At 40.2% G+C, this 12,054-nt stretch overlaps 1 protein-coding gene across 9 annotated transcripts in view; it reads right to left on the bottom strand.

Annotated features, from left to right (window-relative positions):
- Nucleotides 1–12,054, bottom strand: part of TANC2 (tetratricopeptide repeat, ankyrin repeat and coiled-coil containing 2) — a 142,648-nt gene that overhangs the window by 114,015 nt on the left and 16,579 nt on the right. For all 9 annotated transcript variants that reach the window (XM_030966077.1, XM_030966074.1, XM_030966076.1 and 6 more), the window contains exons 2-3: nucleotides 7,265–7,324; nucleotides 1,603–1,702 (exon numbers count right to left, since the gene is read on the bottom strand). In XM_030966077.1, the coding sequence (XP_030821937.1) occupies nucleotides 1,603–1,669 (67 nt within the window). In that variant the 5' untranslated portion in view covers nucleotides 1,670–1,702; nucleotides 7,265–7,324. The remainder of the gene's footprint in view (nucleotides 1–1,602; nucleotides 1,703–7,264; nucleotides 7,325–12,054) is intronic.

Here is a 12,054-nt window from a genome sequence, read left to right as displayed (position 1 = left end):
ACTTCAGAACTGACATTTTTCATTCACAAAATAAGAAACACGTATTTGCAGAGCTTGGCATATACAAAATCCTTAATATTGCTTCTGGGAGATAAGCCAAAAGGAATACCAGGGCCTGTTAGCAGCAGATCTGACAAAGAGAGGGCTTTGTACAGAAATCACAAGTTAAGGTGATTTGTCTACGTACAGTTTTCTAAAGGTATCATCAAAGGACTTGTACTTTCAAAGAGCAAACGTGACACAAATCACAAGAGGATGGAGCCATCTGCTCACAGGCCTTCCACAAACCTGTCTTTTCATGCAGGAAACTCCCTCACACCAACAACCACTGCTGCTACAAGAGACTGAGGAGTTCCTATGGGAAGGAAATCTCCTCCATAAAGCAATGAACAGCCAACACCTCAGGCCTGAATTCTTATGGTGCCTTTGCAAAACAGACTTTTATCTGCTTTGAGATCCACACCACGGTGCATGCTTGAGCTGCCCAGGACCAACCAACACCCCAAAACTGTCACCAGACACTGGAAAAAGGGACCACTGATGTCCAAGGCATCAGTGCTGCCCCACAACTCTCCTTCCCCAAATACAACATGGCCCGGAAGATATTAACAGATGGGATGAACAATGGCCAAATTCTGGCAGTGTGAGAAACACAGAACAACTTGCTGAAACCAAAGGAAAACAGTCCATTTTCCCACTGCCTTTACCAGCACTGTGTCTCCTCATCCTCACCTCTGGTTTCTCAAGGAACATCCATATGAACATGTGTAACATAAATATCCACGTTAACACAGATGCACCAGCACAAATAAACACTGTATCCCAAAATATTTAAAATGTGCTGCCAGATGGCTTTAGAATTCAAAATGAAAGATCTAATTAAAAGCTCTTCTCCTGCCAACACTCCATTTTTGGAAAAAAATACAAAAGTTAACTAAAAATGTTTTTAAAGCCTATCAATATTTTGTAATGTTTTGCTTTACAGTTACAATCTCCCTCAATCTCTGTCAAGGATGAAGCAGGCCAAGTCACATGAACCAATACTAACTATAAACTCCTTTCCTGAGATGGTGGAAAAACAAAATTGACATAAATAATGACTAAATTTGGGCAATTTCTCCTTTAATTTCAACTATTGCCATTCCTCTCTCTCCCTCCTGTTTAAAAATAAAAGCTTAAAAGAAATTGCTGCTGCTGTCACAAGTTTTGCCTATAATTCAGCAGGTTTCACTGCCACAAGTTATCACAGACATTTCAGAAGAAAAAAAATTTCTTACTTTCCATAAATGAAATGTGAACCTTGGTGCTTGTTTACTACGAGGTTATGTAGAACTCTTGGTTTTCCCTGCATCTTATCGCCGCAATAAAACCAGATGATGGTTGTACATCCATTTAAAAACAAATATACATATAGTTTCAAATTAAAAGTACAGCACAGTATTAAAATGAAATATAATGATGTTTGGGAGTCTACAAGATCGTCAGCTGAGTACATCTGTTCATTAAGAAGGAGGAAGTCCTGCTAAGACCAAAACAAACATCAAAGGGATGGCTTCAGAAGTGCCAGGATCCCACATGCACGAGGAGGTGACGGTTACTTACCGCTGGACCTGTTTTTGCGGTTTGACTTCCCTCCTGTGAGAAGCATCTTGAGACTGTTTCGAAACATGGCGATCCTGTTCCGCTTGGTTTATTGCAAACACTGTGGAAAGGAGAACAACAGACACACAAAATCAGCACTCCCATTTGGACCGCTGGAAGACATTATGGAGAAGAGAAGAAGAGCTAAAACCAAGGTGAAATGATGAAAAATTAAAATTAAAACACACAACTACATTTTTACAGAATGCAGTGCCGCTATTAAAGAAGAGCTAAAACCAAGGTAAAATGATGAAAAACTCTTTTGCCAACAAAACTCCTAACAACAACATCCACATAAAGCCTACCATTCCGTTTGCCTTCAGTTACCTAGGCTTTATTTCCAGGACAACACAATTCCAGCGCCACTGGAATAGCCATAACCAATTTTGCCAAATAATTTATCATCACAAAGAAGTGGGAAAGACACAGCATTTAGCAAATTGCCTCCATTTCCCATCACTATTAAAGCCAAACCCATCAGAAGAAGCTGCTGCCCCTTCCTGTTGCCCAGAAAATCAATCCTGCTGACACCAACCACAACTCCAGATGCTCTGCAGCTCCTGGGCCGGTTGACTGTCAAATTCTCTTGTGAGTTGAATAAATTGTCATGAGGAGACAAGTCACTCAAACCCAGAGTAAGTGATGCAAAAAATCAAACAGAAATTTTATCCCTATATTTTCCTTGCTGTATGTGTCTCGGGAGAAAAAAAAAAGGTTGGTTGAGTATTGCTGAAGATAAAAGAGTGTCTGGGATCACCAGGCACACTGACAGCCTGTGCTGGGGAACAGCCACTTATTAAAGCGTGTAAAACATGAAAACACCTACAACAAAAGCAGTTCAAACCAGACCAAAAGAAGTGTGAAGAGTCTTTGATCAGTGCATACAATAAACCACAATTTTCTTTCTATTGTACACATGATATTCCATAGTTACAAGATAACACATTCATCTTTTAAAAATAATGATTTTTTTCCCTGTAACAATATATGGTTCCTCTTGGAGGATGCTCACTAAATGCCGTCTTGCATTTCTTCACATTTGTCTGATACTTTCAAGTCTAATAATACAAAGTGCTCAGTTCAAAGAGCTTTATTTGTATATTTAAAGCCACTGAAAGTCCTTTTAATATGGTGTACTCACTGAGAGAAACCAGCATTCCAGAGCAGCAGCTCAGAGTACATACATCCCAAGCCCCAGTAAGCAAACAGGGATGGCAGCAACTGCACCTTTCCTGACACAAGCTCCCATTCCCAATCCCACAAACAGATTTGGGAGTCTGTGTGCCTGCATGGATGAGTATTAAACATGGAATCAGTATTTCCTTTGCATTTATGAATCACCTGAGCATCCCTAGCACCCTTCTGCCACCAAAACACACAGAGCTGGTGTTCAGGCTCATTCCCAAGGCTCCAAAATGAGGCTTAGGTCCCCTCCAGAGCATCCCACTGTAACATGACTATCAAACAAAATTCCATCTGGGTACACAGATAATTGTTTAGGGACTTTCCCCATACTGGCTTGCACTGCAGAGAGAACTGAGCAGGGCTATGCCACCAATGCTGAGCTACAACTGAATTCAACCAAATTCTGTCAAAGAAGCACATATAGTTTGCTAATAATTATATTTATCTCTATCTTGCACATGGCAAACAGGGCCAGGAGGTGCAGCGCTGCTACTAGGGCTGAATTAAGGCTCTGTACAGGGCACAGACAGAGCCTCCATGAATTTGCTCCTAAGAACCCCAGAGTGGAGACAGAACTGATGTCCTGCATAGAGATCCTGGGATACCAGCCAAGGGACATGCCAAGGACTAATTCCATACTCTCAGGGGACTGCTGGACTACAGGAAGATGACTCTGCCCATGCCAGGGCATTGGAACTTGGTGGTCTTTAAGGTCCCTAAGTGATTCTGTGACTCTGCTTTAGCTGCAATTCCTGATGTAGCTCCTCATTGTCACTTACACACAATACTGATGTATTCCAAGTGTAAGCACTCATTAGACTTACATCCTGATTAGTTAAGGTGTTCACAACACAGAGGAGCAGGTGACCAAAATCAGCTGCTGGTTTTCATTTTCATGCACAGCTGTGTCCCTTTGTGGCTTTGAGCAAACACGGTCACAGCTCTTCCTCTGTTCAGCCAACACCACTAAGCCAGAAGTAATATTGAAGAATAAGCACTCTAAATTAAAAATCCTGTTGGTTGTGTTAGTTCATGGAATTAAAAGCATTAAACAGCAAACAGAATTACAGTGTTAGGAAGAGCTGGATCAGAGAACTTTTCCTGCTAACCTGTGAATTCCTTAATGCAGCTCACAGCCCAGGTTAATGCCTTTCTCCAGGATCACCAGCAGCTCTGCCAGCAGAAGCAAAAGCTGCAGGAATGTGATGGGGATCCTTCACACCTCCACTAACACAGGATGCCTCTGGCAACAATTTGGGCAGCCAGGAGCTACTACACTTGATTTGTCCTTTATCTTGTCATTTGTAAGTTTACCAAACAAAATGAAGACATTGTTTGAGCACAAGTCTCCAAATAGTATCAGCAGATGAATAAAAAGGATATAATTCTCTACGCAGCGTTTTTAGAAAAAACAGCTCAAGAATCTCCTGGTTTATGTCCAGACACTCTGACACATGTTGTTTGATCTTCTAACAAATCTAAATTTCAGTGAAATTCACAAACAATAATAACTTTCTGGAGCATGAGAAGGCAGTAGTACAAATATGATGAGGAAAAAACCACGAAGTGGAGGGGGTAGAGGCAGACTGAGCTCTGCAAGCTGCAAACTTAAACCAAATGCTAAGCTTGAACAAGTCAGTGACATCTCATTGAATCCTTCAGGATGACTAAGGCCTATTTCAGTGTTTTCTTAATCTTAAAACAGAGTTTGTAGACAGACTGCAAAAACCACCTCATGCTTTCGGTGGCTACACATTATGACAGCCCACAGAAGTAACTTTTGCTTCTTTTCATAGAGATATTGTGTGTCAGACACAGAATTACAAAATCAAAGCAGATTTTTTTGCCTATACACTACCATGAGAACAACCAGATCCCTGTATTCTCCTCCTCTCTGACTGCCCCACTAAAAATAAAATTTTATTTCATATAAAGCTGATTAGCAATGCTAAGCTCTTGTTCAAAAGAGTGTTTGATGTCCAGTGAGTCGTACAAACATTGCTGGCAAATTTCATGCATGTCAGCGTGAGAAGCTATTAAATGTATATCTTAAGATTAGAATTCTGTGTTTTTTCCAATAAGACCAATTTCTTGACAAGTGGCAGGAGCTCCATGAACTCCATGACCATCAAATCCATTAAACTGTGCCTCACTACAGGAGTGGGAATAACTGATTACAACAACACTGAAGTCTAAGAAAATATATATTTATAAGCTTGGTCCATGCACATTTAAACACACATAGAAGCAGAATTCAGAGATTAAGTTTAGAGATTAAATATTTCCAGGAACTTTAGGAATGAAAACAGCACTGTTGTGACCTAGCAAGCTTGCCAAGAACTTCTAGGATTATTTGGAAATACAAAAACAGCAAAGGTATTAAATGCACAAAACCCTACCAATTAGAGGTCTTTAAGAAATTAAGAGTTTATTAAACAGAGTTCTCTAATAGGCTTTAGAACAACAAAATTAATTGTTTGATGTTATGTTTCCCCACAAAAGCCTGAACACCAATAACTGTCTTGGGGGGCCTGACATGAAGGCCAATCTGCTGATCCATTCTCAAACAAAATACTTGGAGATCTCTGGACAGGATCTTTCCGGCAGATCCTGCACAGATAATAATTCTAGAGCCCCTGCACTTGTGCTGTCTCCTGTCCTCCTGATATGACCCCACTGTCTTTGCTTCTCCAACTATCTATGACAGAAATACATAAAAAACACCTAACAGTATTCCCACTGGAAAAACGTGTGCAGGAGGTCAACATAACGTTTCCAAGGAAGCAGGAGGTTGGCCTCAATCCCTGCTTTTATTTTATCAAGAGAAGCAGCTGCTAATGCTCCAGTTAAAAAGCAATTCTGAGAGCATAACGAAGTAATATTCCCGTGTTTGTGAAGCTCCCAACAACGGCCCTAAGGTGAATGCGGCCGTACAAATTTCTTGATGAGTCTGTAGTGATTATGTTCACTCAAAGTCTGTGGCATCTTTGTTCAGAGGTAATTTTTATACTGCTACAGCCTGGGAGGAAGGAGACAAGCACTGTATTATTATGGAAACCCACACAATTTAGCAGAGGAACAGCTCATTTTGGTGCTATGCTTGGAACACAGCACTTCCAGAGGCTGAAGCTGTTTGTAGCTGGAGCTGCACCACCAGGAAGATGAAATGCTCAATCCCTCAGCACACACGTGCTCTGTGCAGGCTCGAGCTTCCCCTTCTCTGCTAACATGAGATTGTTTTTCTTTTTGTCTGGAACACAGTCATACTTCAGGTAAGGACAAAGGAGAACGAAAGCACGGCTGCTCTCAGAGAAAGACTGCACTGACAGACAGCTTATGACTCACTCTGAATCCAGAGAAACTCACTACTCTCAAACAATAACAAAACTCATGAGATAACCCTGCCAGCCACAGAACACCAACTAACAGACTTTGTAACCTTAAGGTTTTGGTCAGCATTTGAATCTGCTTTTCTGGGAAAAAGATTTCTGCAGCAATACTTAAGTGTTGACATTTAACATCTATTTAAAACAAGATCAGAAACATTGCAGAAAAAATGCAATCACTCACTAGGAGAAAGTCAAAAGTCAGTTCTCACCTCAACATGAAAATGGGATGACCTTGAAATTCAGGAAATTTAATTTTGAACCAGGCTTTGTCATTTTGCATAACCTGGTTTCTAATTCTAGATTAATGATACAGACTGAATTCCCAAAGGACACTTCCATTCTCCATATGCAACGTCATAATTATCCAGCCTTGGAGAAAAATGACAACCAAACAAAAGCTAGAAATGTCATCACCTCACTTTCACCAATTCACCCATGGTGCTTTTAGTGTCTTCCGTGTCGCTCATAACAGTAAAAATTATTGCTTTGGTTTTAAATATTACTAGTAACTGCCTCCATCAACAAGCAAGGGAATAGGGATCTAAGCTTGAAATAAAATGTGGCACAGTTCTGCACAAGCTGAGTCTTGCTAAACTGCCTTGAAACAAATTTTAGGGCACTTCCTACAAGCTGGAATCATAAAATGGCCAAAGCTGGAATGGACCTTAAGTTCACTCAGACCCCCCTGCCATGGCAGGGACACCTTCTGTTATCCCAGGCTGCTCCAAGCCCCATCCAGCCTGGCCTGGGACACTGACAGGGATCCAGGGACAGCCACAGCTGCTCTGGACACCTGTGCCAGGGCCTCACTTCCCTCACAGGGAACAATTTCACAATCTAATCAAACCTAGTATGTGAAAGCTCTTACATCTCTAATACAATCAGGTTAAGAATTGGTAAAACTGTTATAGGAAGACAGTGCCCTTGTTCCACTTTCAGGAGATCACACATCAACAAAGAAACAACAGAAGACAACTGCAACTCTAAATAATTAAATCATGCCTGCAAAGAACACATGGGATTGTGGAAGGAAGAAAAAATTTTCCTACCTTGGTATCTTTAGACAAGTTAAATCTTTAGCAAGTGTCCTCCTCCATTCACTGCAAGTCCTGAAAGACAAAGAAATGCAATAGAATTTAGTAGCATCTTCTCAGCATCCTCTGTGCCCCACCCTGTCCAGATGCACACACAGAGATACAATAATCCCATCCCAGGAATAATCCCACAACTTTTCCAGAGGATTACTGTGTAAGTATCAGGCAGACCACACTCTTCACCCTTACACTTTATAAGTGAATGCTCCTGCTTTTAAATCACTGTTAATCAATGCTAACTTTGGTCACTTGCCTCTTCCTTCTCACCACTTTTCAAATGGGAAGAGAAAAGAGCAGAGATACTGCCCTTTGACACACCTCATATAATACATGATTTAACAAGTGTATTACCCTTCATACTACCAAGTTCTCCTGCTAAAAGCCTACAACCTCCCCACTGTGGTTTTTTTTTAATTCAATCCTTAAATAAACATAATTCCCAAGAGAGATCCAGCACTAAATCAAAGGTTCAGTACTTGGCCCTTTGCTCTGTCATCATGTACTCAGAACATGAAGTTCATCAACGAAAAGCCACAAGAAATATATCTTGCCACTTGCTGAAAAAGATGACAGCAGCTATTTTATTCCCAGCCTGTGTTTTATTTCTGCTGACGATATTGTATTACAGCCTCCACCACCAATCTATTGTTTTAGAAATCTCATTTGAGAACCAGCAAGTAGAAGGAAATAGAGACACATTTCATTTGTCACCCAACAAACAAACAAAAAGAATCAAAGTAAATTGAGGCCACCTTGTATTTGCAAGTTTAAAGCAGAGTAAGTGTTGAACTGCATCAGTCAGGTGTTTTATTCTCCTGCAGGAGGATACTGAGAAGTCATTGACAGCTTTACTTGGGATTCATGGTGCTCCCAGAACTGTAACAGCAACTTCTCCTATGGTCTTAGATTAATAGTTTTGTATGTAAAACTAAAACATTCCGTAAATTAATCTAAAACCCTATTTTATTTCTCAGGGCTGCCAATTACCTTCCTGCTTTCAATTTCTCATTTCTCTGGGAAAACAAAGAGCTAGTAACCAGCACAGCCCTTCCATGGGAGCAGGGAGGTTTCCGTCACTCATGCAAGGAAACACCTCCAAAAGAAACTCATCCTGCAGCACTAAGGGGGATCCCTGTGATGGGAGGAATGTCCCACAGCCCCTGCCTGAGACCCCAGCTCCCACACAGAGCCATGGGCTCTGTCCCATTCTCCTGCTCTGCCAGAGGATGCTCCTTCTTCCAATTCCCTTCCTGGCTTGTACAAACTGCCTGTGCCCCAAATCACCTGAATACCCAAGCATTTCGCCTTTGGCAGAAACTGTCCGCTCAGAATGGACACTGAAAAATTTGTAGCTGAGTCTATCACATAGAGCACAAGACCAGCATGGAACCTAAACCCAAAAAGGCTCAGATCAAACAAGACTTTTGTTAGATATTATTTAACATGATTTAAGTCCCTAGAGGGGGTTTTTGCAAGGGCATGGAGCGACAGAACAAGGGGAGAATGGCCTCAAGCTGAAGGAGGGCAGGGTTAGATCAAATACTGGGCAGAAATTGTCTCCTCTGAGGGTGGTGAGGCCCTGGCACAGGGTGCCCAGAGCAGCCATCCCTGGAAATGTCCAAGGCCAGGTTGGACAGGGCTCAGAGCAACCTGGTCTAGTGGGAGGTGTCCCTGCCCATGGTACAGTGTGGAACTGGATGAACTTTAAGGTCCATTTCACCCCAAACCATTCTGGGATTCTGTGATTCTAAGAAAACCCCTCTATTCCTTAGATCCTAAACAGACAAAAGAAAAAAAACAGATCTTAAAATAAATATATGGCCTTCTCCACAATTCCTTTAAACAGTCCAAATCTGGGTACTTGCAAACACCTCAGGTGAGTGAGTAATTTTTTTCAAAAGCAGCAACGTTACGATTTTTTGGAAAACTGAAAACATTCATGGAATAACTAAAAATAAATCCTTATAAATGTTTCAGTATGCTGCCACCTATCTTCTTAATACAGCTCTAAATGTGATAGCCTGTAAAACAAAGAGCAGGAATGGCCTGTGCGGTGTGAGCTGCAGACAAGCACTTACAACCCATCAGGAACTCCCCATCTGCATTCCATGAGCAGATCCAATGAGTCTGCTCTGCATTGAGCTTTTAAACAGCAAAGCTTTTATCTGCTCACAGGATTACATTAGAAATCTTTATGTGAATGCAGCAGATATTAGTGAGTTGTCAATAAAACCTGAATGTCATTAAAGTGCTTTAATTCTTTAAATGCCTTTAACCCTCTAATTATATTTGTAAATTCTGCTATTGAACTGTAAGAAAGTTATGAATTCTGACATGTTGTATCACAACAAATACACTTAGAGACTAATACACAAACAGCTTTGGTGACAGAGAATCACTTTTAGAATCATTCCCTCTTGATTAAACACACAAATCACCAACCAGCACACATAGTAGCTGCAGTATTTTCCTGTCAGGCTAAAATCCATGAAGGAAAAAAAAAATTAAAGCTTTAAGATTTGAGGCAGAAACCAGAAAAGCTGCCTCCATGGAAACTCGACTACATAGTCTGAAATCACACCAGAATGTTTGAATTCACAGCAACAAGTTTGAGAAATGTCGTGAGATATCTTGAGCTGAATACCACTCATCGTATATTTGAAAATATTGAACATTAGAACTGAGAAACATCCAAATAAAAGGCTGAACTAAGACTAGTTTTCTATTCAGCCTACAGTAAACATAGGAACCTTTTCTGCCCCCCAATCCAAGCAAGCAGGTAAAAATTCACAGCAATTTTGAAAAGCTAATTGAATCTGAAGCCTCTGGACCAAACATAGCAAAGGTCACATGTATCCTGATCTCAACAGTTTAATTATATTTTCCCAGAGAAATTAGCAACTTACTCATACTTTTATCAACAGAACATTAATACACAGACATTAAACACAATGGCCATCTGTCTTTGAAAACCAAAACTACCCCAATGATCAGAACATGCTGCTCAACCAGTCCTGCTGGAAAGCAAAGGCTCTAAAATGTTCTCATGAATAGGGATTTCCATCTTTAAATGCAGTTATTTTTCTAGTTTTGGCTGTCAGATGCACCAGCTGGTATAAATTGAGCAAGCCTGGATGGTATTCTAAAATCAAATCAAATCACAGTTTAAATTCTTTGCACATATATACGTGTTGGAAACAAAATACATACTGACTAAAAATAATCTTGATTTCAGTTCTAACTTGCATAAATTATTTTTTAAGCAAAATGTGTGTTTTAATGATGTCTGTCATGTAACAAATCAAAGATCAGGAAAATGACAGCATTCTTTAAATTATTGTCATGTAACTATGACTGACCTAATTTTACTGGGGACTAATCTGGAAAAAAAGTCTCATGTTTCCATCTTGGCAAAGAGTTTGTCTTCTTAACCTCATATTCTCTAATTAAAAGTAAGATTTGAATCATATGTTGCCATACATAATGACTGCACTTACACAGTTCATTACACAGGAAAGTAGACCATTGATAAATCAAGAATTCCACAAATAAAACCATACAACATAACACTCCAGTCCAGAATTAGATACCTCTTGGCTGATTTTCAAAAGTATTAAACAAGCATCCACTCTACCATATTTTAAGCTGGCAACAGTTTCTTCATGATCATCACTCTAAATAACTATGGGAAAGCATCCAGACCTCAATGGAATAATGAAAAAAAAAATCAGAAAACTGACCATGACTTGAATTAAGATTTTTTTGCTTATCATGTATGCCTTAAAAAAACCCCACCCTGTGTGTTAAATGTAGATGACATCCACATTCTGCTCTTCACAACTCAGGCTCCTACTTTTATACTGCAATTATAAGGAGCTCCCATTTTATTTTCTGCTCACAAATAGTTCCAACCTATTCATGAAGGATTGCATTTTTCAGCATCTTAATCACGTTTTTCAAAATTTACAAACTTACCTATTTGCCACCTTTTTCCCAGCAATCTGGGGGCAGGAGCTGTTACTCTTTCATGGTACCTGGTGGTCCCCAGCCCTCACCTCTCTCATATTTTCACACTCTAATTACCATCTTATGTTTAATAACTCTGACAGACAGAGACTGTCAGAGCAATGTAGGAGTTAGAGGTGGTGCCACAGCAGAAAGGAGCAATGAGTAAGTGTAAGTCTTGGGTCATGCTACCCTTACCAGCAAATCTGCTCAATGGCTTTGGAGAGAGAACAAGTGTGAGTGAGTGTTGATTATTCCTTGACTGGTTTTCATTTCAAGTATTCCAATACTGTAGGCTCCAGAAGGAAAGCAAGCCAGTTATTTTTGTTGTTTCTTATTTTCCTTGGTTGTGCACTCTCTTCAATGCCAAGAAATGGACAGAATTTGGGATTTGCCTCAGTGAGTGATGACATAAGTTATTGATGATTATACATGCCTACATTTGCATTCCAAATGTAGGGGAAAATACATTCCCTCTCTTTCCATATCTAGGAGCCATTACATTTCCTCCATAGGACAGACTACAGATATGATTTAAAAAATCAGTTTGTTTTTGTAGTTATGCAACTTTATGGAATAATCTCACCCATCACTGCCAAAGTTTTACTGAAGCTAAAAATGGGGGAGCAGTGTAAAGGCTTTGTCTAAAACCCCAAACCAACTCTGCTGTGTTATCACTGACTTTGACACACACTTTCTGATACTCCTTGATTACATCCACGAGTCATGCACTGAGCATT

Source organism: Camarhynchus parvulus, chromosome 27 (genome assembly GCF_901933205.1).
Source record: "Camarhynchus parvulus chromosome 27, STF_HiC, whole genome shotgun sequence".
In the NCBI taxonomy this organism is placed as follows: Eukaryota; Metazoa; Chordata; class Aves; order Passeriformes; family Thraupidae; genus Camarhynchus; species Camarhynchus parvulus.
This window is presented reverse-complemented; position numbering and strand designations above follow the sequence as displayed.